General features: G+C 44.0%; 1 protein-coding gene across 1 annotated transcript; it reads left to right on the top strand.

Annotated features, from left to right (window-relative positions):
- The first annotated feature begins 212 nt into the window (after positions 1 to 212).
- On the top strand, positions 213 to 14,712 carry LOC130127353 (somatostatin receptor type 2-like). Its single transcript, XM_056296968.1, has 4 exons — positions 213 to 539; positions 11,178 to 11,911; positions 12,623 to 12,948; positions 13,164 to 14,712. The coding sequence occupies exons 2-4, from the start codon at positions 11,524 to 11,526 to the stop codon at positions 13,578 to 13,580; spliced, it is 1,131 nt and encodes a 376-aa protein (XP_056152943.1). The 5' UTR covers positions 213 to 539; positions 11,178 to 11,523; the 3' UTR covers positions 13,581 to 14,712.
- Positions 14,713 to 19,035: the final 4,323 nt, after the last annotated feature.

Here is a 19,035-nt window from a genome sequence, read left to right as displayed (position 1 = left end):
TGTCTCTCTCCCTCTCTCTCTCTCTCTCTCTCTCTCTCTCTCTCTCTCTCTCTCTCTCTCTCTCTCTCTCCTCTCTCTCTGTCTCTCTCTCTCTCTCTCTCTCTCTCTCTCTCTCTCTCTCTCTCTCTCTCTCTCTCTCTCTCTCTCTCTCTCTCTCTCTCGTTTGTCAGTTTGGCTCTGACAGATTTGCTCTCCGTGCGTTCTGCGTCGCCATTCAGTTGAATTCGCTCCACCACATGCGAACTACGGACCTGAAGAAATTAACTGACTTTTCATCTGAGATGGGATCATGTCTGGTTTAATGACCTCGGAACAGGATCATGTCTGGTTTAATGACCACGGAACAGGTTTCGCTGCTCACCTTAATAGTCCATGCAGGAGTTTGAATAGCAGCGCCGTGCGCAACGGGGACCAGGTGCACTGATGGCAGATTTCAGCCTCTGATCCGTTCGTCGATGTTTTGGCGGATTTACTCCACGAAATAATCTACTGCAGGACACTTTTGGACTCCATGTGACAATGAAGGGTTTCACACACAGGTAGGAAGGATTATAGTGCTGATGAGGAACGTCAACGAGAAACTGAATATGAAATAAGTTAATTTTCATGTCGTCACTAAACACTGGAATGGTACTGGTCCATGAGCTAGTCTCTCCCCGCAAAACCTTTGCGTTCATGCGCGCGATTTCACGTTTCTGTTTACGCACAGGATGAACATGCTCTATTAACCAGTCTGATGTCTGGGTAGCTATGCCGTGCACACAGGCGCGTTAAGGCGCAGAGTTTATTTCACTGCCATTTGGGCATAACCCTTGTGGGTTAAATGTATCAAAATTCAAAGTTAAAGCCATACATTTGCATAGTTATTAACAAGGTCCACCAGTCGTGACCTTAGGTGAACATGTTTTGTTCGATTTGAACCAGCCATGTGACAGACTGACGCACAGAGCCAGCGTGCCGCAGCGCACCTACACGATTAAATCTAATCACATGTGAAACAAATGCGAAGTTCAGTATTCACAGCACCAATCCTGCAGTTCACCGGGTTCCCCGAATGTCAGTTAGTCAGTTACGCTTTCCCTTGATTCAAGTCTTTTAGGGTTCAAACCCCGAAGGGGTAGAACCCTATTCAGTTTCTGACTGCGGTCAATTCAGCCGTTATTTGCGAAAACCCGCTCAAGCCAAGCCGCCGCTTGGATTTTGACGCGCTTCTATTACCGCTGTTACGGTACCGGTGCTTGGAGTGGCGAAAGAGAACGTGAGTCCCGCATCATGGTTCAATGAAGTCTTGTTGAATGTAATTTCACCAAATAAGACCTGACTCGCTAAAAGAAAATCCATAATATGAGATAACCTGTCCCGGGTGTCCAGGCGCCCAATGACTGCTGGGCTGGGCTCCAGCCCCCCGCCCCCCTGAGAGCAGGACAAGCGGCTTGCATAATGGACGGATGGATGGAAAATCCATAATAGAAATGCAAAGGGCACGTCAGGTCGAATGACACGATACCATTCATAATATCCTCATAGCTGAACTTAGTTTCCCTCATTTCAAGACGTTTGATGAAACAGTCCACGGAAGGCTGCTCGGGGCAACACGGGCCCACAGAAGGCTGCTCGGGGCAACACGGGCCCACAGAAGGCTGCTCGGGGCAACACGGGCCCACAGAAGGCTGCTCGGGGCAACACGGGCCACACCCATCTGAACACTGCACTTATTTTGCTGTACTTTTTTCCTTTTAAGAAAATTGAAGGGGAATCATCTCAAATTACATTATTACATCCATAATTGTCTTATATTTCAACTGTCATGAAAAACCATCCTTAAGAGGGTCTTGATGCATGCTCCATAATCCAGGTGGACCACGTGACAGCTCCGGCAGTTTTACCTTCCAGAGTTAATAAAACAAGCTGCCATTGGAAACTAAAAAGACCCTTAACAACATGAAGGCTGCAGCTGGTGAAGCCAAAACTCAAAGGAACCACCAGGCTGAAAGAAGCCCAGAGACACCGGACTCGCCTGGTCAGCTGAATCCACAACACATGGATGACAAACCCAAAAAACAAAGCGCTGCTGGCAGCACAGCCACACTTCGCGATGACATGGCTAAGAATAAACCTGATACCCGTGCTAGACCCGAGATGCGGACACAAGCTAAGAATAAAGCTGAGACCCGTGCAAGACCCGAGATGCGGACACAAGCTAAGAATAAACCTGATACCCGTGCTAGACCCGAGATGCGGACCCAAGCTAAGAAAAAACCTGATACTCGTGCTAGACCCGAGATGCGGACACAAGCTAAGAATAAAGCTGATACCCGTGCAAGACCCGAGATGCGGACCCAAGCTAAGAATAAACCTGATACCCGTGCTAGACCCGAGATGCGGACACAAGTTAAGAATAAATCTGATACCCATGCTAGACCCGAGATGCGGACCCAAGCTAAGAATAAACCTGATACCCGTGCTAGACCCGAGATGCGGACCCAAGCTAAGAATAAACCTGATACCCGTGCTAGACCCGAGATGCGGACCCAAGCTAAGAATAAACTTGATACCCGTGCTAGACCCGAGATGCGGACACAAGTTAAGAATAAATCTGATACCCGTGCTAGACCCGAGATGCGACCCAAGCTAAGAACAAAGCTGATACCCATGCTAGACCCGAGATGCGTACCCAAGCTAAGAATAAACTTGATACCGTGCTAGACCCGAGATGCGGACCCAAGCTAAGAATAAATCTGATACCTGTGCTAGACCCGAGATGCGGACACAAGCTAAGAAAAAACCTGATACCCGTACTAGACCCGAGATGCGGACACAAGCTAAGAATAAAGCTGATACCCATGCTAGACCCAAGATGCGGACACAAGCTAAGAAGAAACCTGATACTCGTGCTAGACCCGAGATGCGGATTCAAGCTAAGAATAAACCTGATACCCGTGCTTGAACCGAGATGCGGACCCAAGCTAAGAATAAACCTGATACCCGTGCTAGACCCGAGATGCGGACCCAAGCTAAGAATAAACCTGATGCCCGTGCTAGACCCGAGTTGCGGATTCAAGCTAAGAATAAACCTGATACCCGTGCTAGACCTGAGATGCGGACCCAAGCTAAGAATAAACCTGATACCCGTGCTAGACCGAGATGCGGACCCAAGCTAAGAATAAACCTGATACCCGTGCTAGACCCGAGATGCGGACACAAGCTAAGAATAAAGCTGATACCCGTGCTAGACCCGAGATGCGGACCCAAGATAAGAATAAACCTGATACTCGTGCTAGACCCGAGATGCGGACACAAGCTAACAATAAAGCTGATACCCGTGCTAGACCCGAGATGCGGACCCAAGCTAAGAATAAACTTGATACCCGTGCTTGAACCGAGATGCGGACCCAAGCTAAGAATAAACCTGATACCCGTGCTAGACCCGAGATGCGTACCCAAGCTAGACAGCCTGCTACAAATCACTCGGAGGATGCCACTTCTGTACACAGAGCCGTGACCCGACTCGCAGCAAAAGTAAACGAGCTCATTTACAAATGTGAGGACTCAGCGGCGCGGCCAAGGGAGTATGTAGCTCACCTGCTAAAGGAGACTCTCTCTCTCTCTCTCTCTCTCTCTCTCTCTCTCTCTCTCTCTCTCTCTCTCTCTCTCTCTCTCTATATATATATATATATATATATATATATATATCTGTCTCTATATCTGTCTGTCTGTCTGTCTCTCGCTCTCTCTCTCTCTGTCTATTTCTGTCTGCCTGTCTCTTGCTCTCTCTCTGTCTATCAATTCAATTCAATTCAATTCAACATGTGCTTTATTGGCATGACATACGTTTGTGTACATATTGCCAAAGCATGTAAAACAACAACAACACAACACAACAATGGTTATAATAATAACAGCAACAACAACAATGATTATAATAACAACAACACAACAATGATTATGATATTAAACAACAACAGTAGCAACAGGGGCCGTCCCCCACTGTCTCTCAGGTTGTGGCAAGATAATATAAATCTTGCTGCAATGCTCGCCGCTGCCCCCCTCCCAGGACCCCCCACAGCTTACCTGTGTCCTCCATGTCCTGCTACTCTGGAGTCACATGTTCCAGCTCCTGGACAAAAGCCCGGCGCTGTTTTTGACATGTGTCACATTTAAGGAGGAAGTGCCCCTCTGTCTCCACCTCATCTGTCCTGCACTGACCACATGTTCGATGCTCTTTTGGCAACCAGGTCTTTTTGTGTCTCCCCTTTTCAATGGCTAGACTGTGGTCACTGAGCCTGTATTTGGTGAGGGTCTGTCGCTGCTTCCTGTCTCTGACAGTTAAGAGGTGTTCTTCCAGATCATAGTTTGTTTTTAGGGCCCGAAAGACTTCTAGTTTGTTTTGGGTTTTGATTTCAGCGTTCCAATGTTTCAGATAATTGTTCTTGCTTTGTTTTATAGCTGATTTATCCTCATGTTGGTTTGTTTTATAGCTGATTTATCCTGATGTTGGTTTGTTTTATAGTCTGATTTATCCTCATGTTGGTTTGTTTTATAGCTGATTTATCCTCATGTTGGTTTGTTTTATAGCTGATTTATCCTCATGTTGGTTTGTTTTATAGCTGATTTATCCTCATGTTGGTTTGTTTTATAGTCTGATTTATCCTCATGTTGGTTTGTTTTATAGCTGATTTATCCTCATGTTGGTTTGTTTTATAGCTGATTTATCCTCATGTTGGTTTGTTTTATAGCTGATTTATCCTCATGTTGGTTTGTTTTATAGCTGATTTATCCTCATGTTGGTTTGTTTTATAGATGATTTATCCTCATGTTGGTTTGTTTTATAGCTGATTTATCCTCATGTTGGTTTGTTTTATAGTCTGATTTATCCTCATGTTGCTTTGTTTTATAGTCTGATTTATCCTCATGTTGGTTTGTTTTATAGCTGATTTATCCTCATGTTGGTTTGTTTTATAGATGATTTATCCTCATCTTGCTTTGTTTTATAGCCTGATTTATCGTAATGTTTGTTTGGGATGCAGTACTGGCCTGAGGTTGGTTGGTCTTAGTATTTGTTACAGAGTCAGTGAGTCTCAGAGCCAGCTGCTTCAGGGGACTCTTTTCGGGGTTCAGTTCTTGGGTTTTCAGAGCTTTTAAGTGCAATGTATTTGTTGGGCTTGTATTTAAGTGCATCCAGAAATTTAGAGATCTTTTTTGTACATCTATTAATAATGGAAACTGGCCTAATTTCGCCCTACATGCATTGTTTGGTGTTTTCCTTTGTATTTTCAGAATCATTCTACAGAATTCAGCATGTAGGGTTTCTGCTGGATGCTTGTCCCATCTAGTGTAGCTGGAAAGACTGAGTGGACATTTTTATGAATAGGAGTTATAAGCCCTTTGCTCCAGATGTCAGGAAAAAATCCCGAACTTAGAACAATGTTGAACAATTTGAGTACTGCCCTTTGCAGCTCAGGTGTGCTGTTTTTAAGCATCTCGCTTCTGATGCTGTCAAGGCCACAAGCTTTATTGGGTTTTAAGGATTTGAGCTTCTGTGCCAATTCTTCTTGTGTTATTGGAAAATCCAGTGGGTTTTGGTTGTCTTTTATAGAGCATTCGAGCAATTGTAATTTTTGTTTGATCAGATTGTAATTGAAATTTGAGTGTTCCTGTTGAATTTCTGAATAGATATGTTCAAAATGATTTTTCCAAATTTCTCCATTTTGGATAGGCAGGTCTTGTGGTTTTGTAGAGCTCAAATTATTCCACATTTCCCAGAATTGGGTTTGATTCAGGGAATGTTCTATTTCCTGTAGGGTTCTATCTACATGGCTTTGTTTTTTCATTCTTAATGTGTGTTTATATAGATTTAATGTTTCGCTATATTTCTTTCTGTTGTGGGTCCTTGGTAGGACCATGTTTGCTGCAGTCTGAAAGATATAGTTGATTTCATTGACACCTTGGTTGGTACTGTCCTTATTAGTTTCAAACGGTTTGTTAATTAAGTTAATAATCATATTAAGTAATTTGGATGAATTCAGGATATTGATACATTTTTCTTCACTGTCTGGAGCCCATCTGTAGGTCTTATTAATTTTGAACAGCTTGCTGGGCTCCTCTATAGGCATTTGAGTCAGGTTAATAGTTTTGAAGAAAATCATAATTTGGTTATGGTCAGAAAGAGGAGTTTGTTGTCTGACAGTGAATGCGTTGAAGGAGGTGGGGTCCATGTCAGTTATTGCATAGTCAACTACACTAGCTCCAAGACCTGAACAACATGTGAACCTTCCCAGAGAGTCTCCTCTGATCCTACCATTAAGCGTGTACAGGCCAGAGGCGCGACAGAGGTGCACTAGCTCCTTACCAGCCTTGTTCACAGTACAGTCGAGGGAGCTCCTTTTAATGAGGCTTGGTGAGAGGTACAGGGAATGTTGACCAAACACATGTCTGTTACCCTGAGGGTCAATGGTATCACTCATTGAACCTGTTCTTGCGTTAAAATCTCCACACAGCAGCACATTTCCCTGGGCCTGGAAAAGGCTTACCTCTTCCTGGAGGTTACTCAGGAGATCCTCATCATAATATGGAGATTCAGTTGGGGGGAGAATATAGAGCACAGAGATAGATATCTTTGTTTGATATGCCAATTTTATTGCTGAGTTTTAGCCAGCAGTGGGATGTTCCAATTTTAATTTTTGAAATGTGGTTGGTTAAACATCCTCTGTACCAAATCAAAATACCTCCGGAGTCTCGTCCACGATGTACTGAGTTGAGTTTATTTGATGGAATAATTATTTCTTTGTATCCTGAGGGACAGTGGGTGGTTATGTCCTCACGACACAACCACCTGTCTGTCTGTCTGTCTCTCTCTCTCCCTCTCTCTCTGTCTGTGTCTCTCTCCCTCTGTCTGTGTCTCTCTCGAAGAGAAGCCTCTTGTTGATACCGTGCACACAGAGTGTCCCGCGGACAAGACCACCCGCCCCGCCCCGCGCCGCCCTCTCCTGCCAGCACGTGTAACAGCTGTCTTCTGCTGTGGCTAACGTTGCCGTGAGCTGGAAGGAGCTGGAGACATGAGCCCTGGCCAACATCTGGACATGATGTGCGGTTATCACCAAACAAAACAGAAAACCGCGATTGCACTCAGCGGCCGTGGCGGCGCTATAATTCGCATTAGAAAAAAAAAGAAAAAAAGAAAACCAACCAGAGCCATGGCTCTGCTGTCTATCCCAGCAGTCTGTCTGTTAGGCTGTCTGTCTATCCCAGCAGTCTGTCTGTCAGGCTGTCTGTCTATCCCAGCAGTCTGTCTATCCCAGCAGTCTGTCTGTCAGGCTGTCTGTCTATCCCAGCAGTCTGTCTGTCAGGCTGTCTGTCTATCCCAGCAGTCTGTCTGTTAGGCTGTCTGTCTATCCCAGCAGTCTGTCTATCCCAGCAGTCTGTCTGTCAGGCTGTCTGTCTATCCCAGCAGTCTGTCTGTCAGGCTGTCTGTCTATCCCAGCAGTCTGTCTGTTAGGCTGTCTGTCTATCCCAGCAGTCTGTCTGTCAGGCTGTCTATCCCAGCAGTCTGTCTGTCAGGCTGTCTGTCTATCCCAGCAGTCTGTCTATCCCAGCAGTCTGTCTGTTAGGCTGTCTGTCTATCCCAGCAGTCTGTCTGTCAGGCTGTCTATCCCAGCAGTCTGTCTGTCAGGCTGTCTATCCCAGCAGTCTGTCTGTTAGGCTGTCTGTCTATCCCAGCAGTCTGTCTGTCAGGCTGTCTATCCCAGCAGTCTGTCTATCCCAGCAGTCTGTCTGTCAGGCTGTCTGTCTATCCCAGCAGTCTGTCTATCCCAGCAGTCTGTCTGTCAGGCTGTCTGTCTATCCCAGCAGTCTGTCTGTCAGGCTGTCTGTCTATCCCAGCAGTCTGTCTGTCAGGCTGTCTGTCTATCCCAGCAGTCTGTCTATCCCAGCAGTCTGTCTGTCAGGCTGTCTGTCTATCCCAGCAGTCTGTCTGTTAGGCTGTCTGTCTATCCCAGCAGTCGTTGGGGTCAGGCGGGGAGACACCCTGGACAGGCCGCCCGGCCATCACCCCCCCCCCCACACACACACACACACACAGCTAGGGACAATTTATTACCGCCAATTCAGCGGACCTACATGTCTTTGGACTGTGGGAGGAAACCCACGCAGATAGGGGGAGAACATGCAAACTGCACACAGAGGACAACCCGGGACGACCCCCAAGGTTGGACTACCGCATGGTCGCGTGGCTTGTGTCCTGGACTGTTCCGGTGGCGTCTGGACTCTGCTTGGCATCCTGCGCATCATATTCTTCATACATTTTATAAGGCCATTGTAATTGTGTTTTCCTCTATCAATGCTGTACTGTGTAAATTGTGTAAACACAACATCACTGCATGCTGTGCGTCTTGGGAGAGAGAGCCTCCTCTGGTGCTCTCCCTGAGCTTTCTTCCTGTTTTCCTCCCTGCTAAAGGGGTTTTTAGGGAGCTGTTCCTTACCCGACGAGAGGGTCTCAGGACAGGACGATGTGTTGCTGTTAAGCCCCCTGATGCACATTTGTAATTTGTGATATTGGACTATACAAATAAAACTGACTTGACTATCCTGGGGCTCGAACCCAGGAAGTTCCTGCTGGGAGGCGACCGCGCGAACCACTGCGCCCCTGCGCCGCCCCAGCTGGAGGTGCTCTCCAAACAAGAGAAAAGGAAAAAAAAGCAAATTAGACCGTACATGTCCACCCGGACGCGACGTCTAGCTTTGGCATGTTGACTGTATCAACAGCCAGCTTTATAGACAGCCTTTGGGGACGGAGATGCACAATTCTAATTCTTCTGTCTATGACAAGATCGGTCCAACAACACGGCCGCCATCGATCAACGGGCTTCAGAAAGGGCAGGTTTAGCAGGAAACGGGCCACAACTCGTCAATATTGTATTTTAGTCAACACAAAAGCACTTGTCACTCACTCTCAGGGGTGCCACACAGGCAGAGGGCGGATATAATATCTCGAAATTCCTTCATAGATTCGTACGAAATTCGGTTTGTACGATAAAGGGTCATGACTCAGTCGATGCATGAAATTTGTTAATGTTGGATCAAAGTGGGCGTGGCTTACTGCAATACATTTAAATGTCTAGGGTGTGTGTGTGTGTGTGTGTGGGGGGGGGTCCTGTGATGGCCTGGCAGCCTGTCCAGGGTGTCTCCCCACCTGCCGCCCAGTGACTGCTGGGATAGGCTCCAGCATCCCCGCGACCCTGAGAGCAGAATAAGTGGTTCGGATAATGGATGGATGGATGGATGGATGGATGGATGGATGGATGGATAATACATATAAACGTAAATGGGGCCAAAATGAAGATATTTTCATTTCAGCAGCTGGAGCAAGTGGATGCACCAGCACTGCTTTCTAAGTCAGACAGTTTAACAGATAGATCCCTTGAAAAAAAAGCACAAAAGAAAACGAAAAAAGAAAAAAAACGTTGGTCTACAGCAAGCGTCCTCTGTATGTCGTCAAGAGTAGCACAAGAGTAGCACAGGCAGTATGCTGAGTCTTAACTGACGATAGACAGCCAAAATACCTTCAAGAAGAAAAGCGAGAACATGAGAGGAGAAGGTAGGAGATGAGAACGAAGGAGAAAGGGGAAGAGGAGGAGAGAGGAGGTGTGTAAATGAAGGTAGAGACGAAAAAAGAGGATCCAGGGGTGGAGAGGGCCAAACATAAGAAGGCAATGATCAAGGTGGGTTTATTTACGTTGTGTAAATGTGGTTTCTCTGAGAGATGCTGAACAAAGAGACCTCAGCGGTATTAAAGCAGGATGGATGAAGAGTGCATGTATACAGCTCTATGTATGCAACTCTATGTATGAAGCTCTATGTACGAAGCTCTATGTACGAAGCTCTATGTGTGAAGATCTATGCGCGAAGCTCCATGTATGAAGCTCTGTGTATGAAGCTGTATGTATGAAGCTCTATGTATGAAGCTCTGTGTATGAAGCTCTATGTATGAAGCTGTATGTATGAAGCTGTATGTATGAAGCTATGTGTATGAAGCTACCCAGTCGCACGGACTTTCGATCGTGATACCATCACGATTATGACCTGATTTACGTGATGTGGTCACGGATGTTAGGGTTAGGGTTAGGGTTCTATCAGATCGTGACCACATCACGTAAATCAGGTCATAATCGTGATGGTATCACGATAGATTAATTAACGTGATGCCATCACGAAAGTCCGTGCGACTGGGTTGGTATGAAGCTCTATGTGTGAAGCTCTATGTGTGAAGCTCTATGTATGAAGCGATACGTATAAAGCTCCAAGTATGATGCTCTATGAGTGAAGCTCTATGTATGAAGCTCTATGTATGAAGCTGTATGTACGTATGAAGCTGTATGTATGAAGCTGTATGTATGAAGCTCTGTGTATGAAGCTCTATGTATGAAGCTCTATGTGTGAAGCTCTATGTATGAAATTTTGTGTATGAAGTTCTATAAGTGAAGCTCTATGTATGAAGCTCTGTGTATGAAGCGCTATGTATGAAGCTATATGTACGTATGAAGCTGTATGTATGAAGCTGTATGTATGAAGCTCTGTGTATGAAGCTCTATGTGTGAAGCTCTATGTATGAAGCTATATGTATAAAGCTCTGTGTATGAAGCTCTATATATGAAGCTGTATGTATGAAGCTCTGTGTATGAAGCTCTATATATGAAGCTCTGTGTATGAAGCTGTATATATGAAGCTGTATGTGTGAAGCTCTATGTTTGAAGCTCTATGTGTGAAGCTCTATGTATGAAGCTCTGTGTATGAAGCTCTATATATGAAGCTGTATGTATGAAGCTCTGTGTATGAAGATCTGTGTATGAAGCTGTATGTATGAAGCTGTATGTGTGAAGCTCTATGTTTGAAGCTATATGTATGAAGCTCTATGTATGAAGCTGTATGCACGTATGAAGCTCAATGTATGAAGCTGTATGTATGAAGCTGTATGTACAGCCACCACCATATGTGGACTCCGTCTGAAGGGAGGAAACTCAATGCTACTCATTTCAATGAAAAAGCAAACCACATTTCTCCTGCAACTGTTGCCACGGTTCTGCTAGCAATCTGATCTATAGTTTTGAAATGAGAATGTCTCTATCATGTCTCACCCGCATACTGTGCTCTCTCCATCTTTCTCTTCCTCTCTGTCCTTCTAGTGTTCTCTCTTTCTGTCTGCATCTATCTATATTCAGGTGGGATGTGATGCCTGGTGCCACATAAAAACTCAAATCCCTTAAAAAGATCCAGTTATCCCCCACCTTCCAAACCCCAAGTTCCCTATTATTCAAGTTGTCCCACTCACCCCCAACCTCTAACGATCAGCTCAAGACACCGATATATTCAAACCTTTGCAATCTTGAATGAAAATCAAATATACCTTTAAAACTCAAAATCTGGATATCCCAAAATTTTGAACCCGATAACTCCCGTTCATGGACACATAGAGCCCGTCAGACTCAGACTCCGCCTCATATTCCGCCACCCCACGAAACGCCAGCTGTCATGGCGTTGGATTTGTGCCCGTTCTTCTCGACTCCACCGAATGTCTCCATCCCCGAGTCTCTGCTGCGCAACAGCTTTGTCCTGGGGAACGAATCCGACGTGCACCAGAACAGATCAGAGACCCGTGAGCCTCACCAGGACAAGACAAGCTCGGTGGTCATCACCTTGATCTATTTTGTGGTGTGCACAGTGGGGCTTTGTGGCAATGCTTTGGTCATCTACGTCATTCTGCGCTATGCCAAAATGAAGACGGTGACCAACATCTACATCCTGAACCTGGCAGTAGCGGACGTCCTCTGCATGATGAGCTTGCCTTTCATCGCCATGCAGCTGGCCCTGGTCCACTGGCCCTTTGGAGAAGCCTTGTGCCGGGTCATCATGACTGTAGGTGGGTGGTGTAAAAGGGCTTCATCAAACCCAGTTTCACAGACAAAACCTTCATGCATACAACTTGCATGCATTGTCTTATTTAGTGAAGACAACGCCTGTCAACAACATATGAAATGTTCAGTGCCATGTGACTAACGGAGCCACGTTCAATATCAACATATTAAATATGAAAACACTAATGCTGACTTCATCAGCCAAGCTGCACACGTGACATAAAAACCAACCGATCATGTGGCGTTGTTGACCAAGGTGAGGCTCCTTTCACCCTCACCTTGGTCAACAGTGCACTACAGGAAACAGAAATACACTCCCAGAAATACACATTATGTAAGCTGACGATGATTATTATTATTATTATTATTATTATTATTATTATAATGAACGACAGAATAGGATGATAGGGATAAATACATGTTTCTCTTGTGATCAGTCTATTCTAGTGCCAGCGTGTTCTGGAATATCACAGCTAGATCTTCATCGTGAATTATCGATACCAGCTCCATTAAAATCACCAGTTTTTAATTCAGGAATCCGTGGACAGTGTCCTCTTCTACTACAATAAACACCACAGGAATGCACAGAGCAAACATGTGGCAAAATCCATTTAGTAATTAATATTTTAGAGACCCTTCTCACAGCAGCTCCTGTCTTTCACGACATCAACTTTTTTCTTCTTTTTTCTCTTTTCCTCTCCTCTGTATTCTTCTAGATTCTCTGAATCAGTTCACCAGCATCTTCTCTCTGACGGTGATGAGTATTGACCGATACCTGGCTGTGGTTCACCCCATCAAGTCCACAAAATGGCGGAAGCCGCGCGTAGCCAAGTCCATCAATGTGACAGTGTGGGGCGTGTCCCTGCTGGTCAACCTGCCCACCATGATGTTCAGTGGACTCAACAAAGTGCCTGTGTGTGGGATTGTGTGGCCGGAGCCGCAGGAGGTCTACTACAAAGCCTTCATGTTCTACACCTTCTTCGTTGGCTTCGTCCTCCCCCTGGCTGTCATATGTCTCTGTTACCTCCTCATTATAGTAAAGGTGAGGACGCTCTTCTGTGGATGTGACTGGCCCATGTGTTGTCTCATAGCTCACATTTAAAAGCTTTAGTGAGACTCTATTGTCCAGTGTTTTATCATCATTCATTACGCGGAAGTTAGACATTCTGCCGCTAGTTTGTCTTCACAGTACCATAAAACACAACAGGCTTTCTTTTAGTTCGTTTGAGTTTCTTAACCATCTGTTCCTTCCATCAGGTGAAGTCCTCCGGCATGCGTGTCGGGTCCGCCCAGCGGAAGCGCTCTGAGCGGAAGGTGACGCGGATGGTGTCCATCGTGGTAGCAGTGTTCGTCTTCTGCTGGCTTCCTTTTTACGTTTTCAACGTCACCTCCGTCACCAGCTTTATTGAGCCCACATCCGCCCTGAAAAGTACCTTTGACTTTGTGGTGGTGTTGGGCTATGCTAACAGCTGTGCTAACCCCATCCTGTATGCCTTCCTGTCAGAAAACTTCAAGAAAAGCTTCCAGAACGTTCTGTGTCTGAAGAAGGTAGCGGGTCTGGATGAGATGGAGCGCAGCGACAGTAGAGTGGACAGGAGCAGGATAGTCAACAATGCCAACATGGATGCCCACAATACTGCACTGCTCAACGGGGAGCTGCAGACCAGCATCTGAGGAGCCAATGATGAAGGATGGGATGCAGGATGAAGGATGGGATGAGGGATGAAGGATTGGATGGGGGATGAAGGATGAGATGAAGGATGAAGGATTGGATGGGGGATGAAGGATGGGATGAAGGATTAATAATTGGATGGGGGATGAAGGATGAGATGAAGGATTGGATGGGGGATGAAGGGTGAGATGGGGATGAAGGATGAAGGATTGGATGGGGGATCAATCAATCAATCAATCAATCAAGTTACATTTTATACAGCGCTTTTCTGGCTGCAACAGCCACTGAAAGTGCTTTACATTTCTGGTCAAATCTGAATTTCAGATACTTGTTATAATAGAACACAAGCCGTTTTCTTTACAGTCGCTATCTATTTCGTATGCATAAGGCCACCGAAATGTGATTTACAACTATTAACTTATTCATACGTGTATTACAAAAAGATTTGACATGGGCCGTTTGAGACTATTGACATTAAGCATTGACGTGAAGGGACGAAGGATTGGATGGGGGATGAAGGAGATCGGATGGGGCATGTAGGGCTTTCAGAGAGCGATGGACTGCCATGTCGATTGTTGTCCAAATAGGGAATAAGAGGCATATGATGCAATGGTTCCTGACAAACATCAATATGCGGACTAAGTCCAAAGGAAAAGTAAACTTTTTTTTTGAGGGTGAGGGGAAAACACACCGACGTACTACTCAGAGGCTCTGCTTTGTGGCTTGTGTTGGTAGAATGACTTGGTTCTGCCATCACAAAATTAGAAATAAACATTATGAATGAAAATAAAAGATGATCAGGACCGCTGTTTACCAGTTTAAGAAGTGTATATATCCATCACCAGATGTGTTGATTGAGCCAGTCTAACCAGTTGGTTGAAGGACCAGAAGACCAGCGGTGAACCTTTGGGGAGAAAGTCTGGCTGGTTTACCGCTGGTAGGAAATGACTGTTTTTCATTCACATCTTCACAAAAAAGAGAGTGGACCATATTTCTTTCCAGGTCAAACTCTAAAGAGTGAGAATTTGGTTTCCTGGGCAGACACTGATGAAGGTCGAACACGGTGACTGCAGGGGGACCTGTCCACGTGTAGTTTGGAAGCAGAGGATAAACATAATCCTATAAAATTTTTGTGCAAAGATAAATTATTCCAGGCTTGTGTCTTACTCATCTATTGATCAATGCTGCAAGGTGAAAGCAATAGCACAACACTCCAGATCTGACATTTCATTTATTGATAAGGATGGAGGTTCTTGTTTTAGGAAGAAACCCACATCGATCCTCAAAGTCTTGAGAATCACATTCTGCATTACTGACACAGTTAAAGGAGGAGATCTTTGACGTGACCTTTGACGTTGCACATAGAGAAGTGTTTAACATGAAGTTGGATGGGGCCATCTGTCAGAGATGGACTCATCCATGTCTTACAGTTGATACGTTTTCAAAGGGATGTTGCCAATGTAAAATTGTAAAGTATACCCAAGAAATTTTTTTGGACAAGTCATATGTAATTTTTGCGAATACAACTCTTAATGTGTTCTTTAATACTTAGAAAATATTGGTGATAATCGTTATCACTCCCTGTTAGAATAAGCCACTGTGAGCCTGCTATGTAAAACTCACCGTGATCCCACCTTAAAACGAATAAGCCGTTGACCTTGAGTTCACACTGGGTTCACACATCATGTTTTTACCGAAACCAGTTCAGTCACCACGTCCACGAAAAGACACGAAAGACGTGAGGGTCAGTCACCACGTCTTTACCGAAACAAGTAAAGGTCAGTCATCAAGTCTTTATCGAAACAAGTAAAGAACAGTCATCACGCCTTTACTGAAACAAGTAAAGGTCAGTCACCACGTCTTTACAAAAACAAGTAAAGGTCAGTCATCACGCCTTTACCGAAAAAAGTAAAGTTCAGTCATAACGTCTTTATCGAAACAAGTAAAGTTCAGTCATAACGTCTTTACCGAAACAAGTAAAGAACAGTCATCACGCCTATACTGAAAAAAGTTAAGGTCAGTCACCAAGTCTTTACCGAAACAAGTAAAGTTCAGTCACCACGTCTTTACCGAAAAAAGTCATCACGCCTTTACCGAAACAGGTAAAGAACAGTCACCACGCCTTTACCGAAACAAGTAAAGAACAGTCATCACGTCTTTACCGAAACAAGTAAAGAACAGTCATCACGTCTTTACCGAAACAAGTAAAGATCAGTCACCACGTCTTTACCGAAACAAGTAAAGGTCAGTCACCACGTCTATACCAAAACAAGTAAAGTTCAGTCATCATGTCTTTATCGAAACAAGTAAAGAACCGTCATCACATCTTTACCGAAACAAGTAAAGGTCAGTCATCACGTCTTTACCAAAACAAGTAAAGTTCAGTCATCACGTCTTTATCGAAACAAGTAAAGAACAGTCATCACGCCTATACTGAAAAAAGTTATGGTCAGTCACCAAGTCTTTACCAAAACAAGTAAAGGTCAGTCACCACGTCTTTATCGAAACAAGTAAAGAACCGTCATCACGTCTTTACCGAAACAAGTAAAGGTCAGTCATCACGTCTTTACCAAAACAAGTAAAGTTCAGTCATCACGTCTTTATCGAAACAAGTAAAGAACAGTCATCACGCCTATACTGAAAAAAGTTATGGTCAGTCACCAAGTCTTTACCGAAACAAGTAAAGTTCAGTCACCACGTCTTTACCGAAAAAAGTCATCACGCCTTTACCGAAACAAGTAAAGAACAGTCACCACGCCTTTACCGAAACAAGTAAAGAACAGTCATCACGTCTTTACCGAAACAAGTAAAGAACAGTCATCACGTCTTTACCGAAACAAGTAAAGAACAGTCATCACGTCTTTACCGAAACAAGTAAAGGTCAGTCACCACGTCTTTACCGAAACAAGTAAAGTTCAGTCACCACGTATTTACCGAAACAAGTAAAGATCAGTCATCAAGTCTTTACCGAAACAAGTAAAGTTCAGTCACCAAGTCTTTATCGAAACAAGTAAAGTTCAGTCACCACATCTTTACCGAAACAAGTAAAGGTCAGTCACCAAGTCTTTATCGAAACAAGTAAAGGTCAGTCATAACGTCTTTACCGAAACAAGTAAAGTTCAGTCATCAGGTCTTTACCGAAACAAGTAAAGTTCAGTCACCACGTCTTTACCGAAAAAAGTAAAGTTCAGTCATCACGTCTTTACCGAAACAAGTAAAGGTCAGTCATCACGTCTTTACCGAAACAAGTAGAGAACAGTCACCACGTCTTTACCGAAACAAGTAAAGGTCAGTCATCAAGTCTTTACCGAAAAAAGTCATCACGTCTTTACCGAAACAAGTAAAGTTCAGTCATTACGTCTTTACCGAAACAAGTAAAGGTCAGTCATCACGTCTTTACCGAAACAAGTAAAGTTCAGTCATCACGTCTTTACCGAAACAAGTAAAGGTCAGTCATAACGTCTTTACCGGAACAAGTAAAGAAGAGTCAACACGTCTTTACCGAAACAAGTAAAGTTCAGTCACCACGTCTTTACCGAAACAAGTAAAGTTCAGTCATCACGTCTTTACCGAAACAAGTAAAGGTCAGTCATCACGTCTTTACCAAAACAAGTAAAGTTCAGTCATCACGTCTTTATCGAAACAAGTAAAGAACCGTCATCACGTCTTTACCGAAACAAGTAAAGGTCAGTCATCACGTCTTTACCAAAACAAGTAAAGGTCAGTCATCACGTCTTTATCGAAACAAGTAAAGAACAGTCACCACGCCTTTACCGAAACAAGTAAAGAACAGTCATCACGTCTTTACCGAAACAAGTAAAGGTCAGTCACCACGTCTTTACCGAAACAAGTAAAGTTCAGTCACCACGTATTTACCGAAACAAGTAAAGAACAGTCATCACGTCTTTACCGAAACAAGTAAAGGACAGTCATCACGTCTTTACCGAAACAAGTAAAGATCAGTCACCACGTCTTTACCGAAACAAGTAAAGTTCAGTCACCACGTCTTTACCGAAACAAGTAAAGATCAGTCACCACGTCTTTACCGAAACAAGTAAAGAACAGTCATCACGTCTTTACCGAAACAAGTAAAGTTCAGTCACCACGTCTTTACCGAAAAAAGTAAAGTTCAGTCATCAGGTCTTTACCGAAACAAGTAAAGGTCAGTCACCACGTCTATACCAAAATAAGTAAAGTTCAGTCATCACGTCTTTACCAAAACAAGTAAAGTTCAGTCATCACGTCTTTATCGAAAAAAGTAAAGAACAGTCATCACGCCTATACTGAAAAAAGTTATGGTCAGTCACCAAGTCTTTACCGAAACAAGTAAAGTTCAGTCACCACGTCTTTACCGAAAAAAGTCATCACGCCTTTACCGAAACAAGTAAAGAACAGTCACCACGCCTTTACCGAAACAAGTAAAGAACAGTCATCACGTCTTTACCGAAACAAGTAAAGAACAGTCATCACGTCTTTACCGAAACAAGTAAAGAACAGTCACCACATCTTTACCGAAACAAGTAAAGGTCAGTCATCACGTCTTTACCGAAACAAGTAGAGAACAGTCACCACGTCTTTACCGAAACAAGTAAAGGTCAGTCATCACGTCTTTACCGAAAAAAGTCATCACGTCTTTACCGAAACAAGTAAAGTTCAGTCATTACGTCTTTACCGAAACAAGTAAAGGTCAGTCATCACGTCTTTACCGAAACAAGTAAAGTTCAGTCATCACGTCTTTACCGAAACAAGTAAAGGTCAGTCATAACGTCTTTACCGGAACAAGTAAAGAAGAGTCAACACGTCTTTACCGAAACAAGTAAAGTTCAGTCACCACGTCTTTACCGAAACAAGTAAAGTTCAGTCATCACGTCTTTACCGAAACAAGTAAAGGTCAGTCATCACGTCTTTACCAAAACAAGTAAAGTTCAGTCATCACGTCTTTATCGAAACAAGTAAAGAACCGTCATCACGTCTTTACCGAAACAAGTAAAGAACAGTCATCACGTCTTTACCAAAACAAGTAAAGGTCAGTCCTCACGTCTTTATCGAAACAAGTAAAGGACAGTCATCACGTCTTTACCGAAACAAGTAAAGATCAGTCACCACGTCTTTACCGAAACAAGTAAAGTTCAGTCACCACGTCTTTACCGAAACAAGTAAAGATCAGTCACCACGTCTTTACCGAAACAAGTAAAGATCAGTCACCACGTCTTTACCGAAACAAGTAAAGAACAGTCATCACGTCTTTACCGAAACAAGTAAAGTTCAGTCACCACGTCTTTACCGAAACAAGTAAAGAACAGTCATCACGTCTTTACCGAAACAGGTAAAGTTCAGTCATCACGTCTTTACCGAAACAAGTAAAGAACAGTCATCACGTCTTTACCGAAACAAGTAAAGAACAGTCATCACGTCTTTACCGAAACAAGTAAAGGTCAGTCATCACGTCTTTACCGA

This window comes from Lampris incognitus, chromosome 17 (assembly GCF_029633865.1).
Source record: "Lampris incognitus isolate fLamInc1 chromosome 17, fLamInc1.hap2, whole genome shotgun sequence".
Classification (NCBI taxonomy): domain Eukaryota; kingdom Metazoa; phylum Chordata; class Actinopteri; order Lampriformes; family Lampridae; genus Lampris; species Lampris incognitus.
Note: the sequence above shows the minus strand (reverse complement) of the source record. Positions and strands in the feature narration are given on the sequence as shown.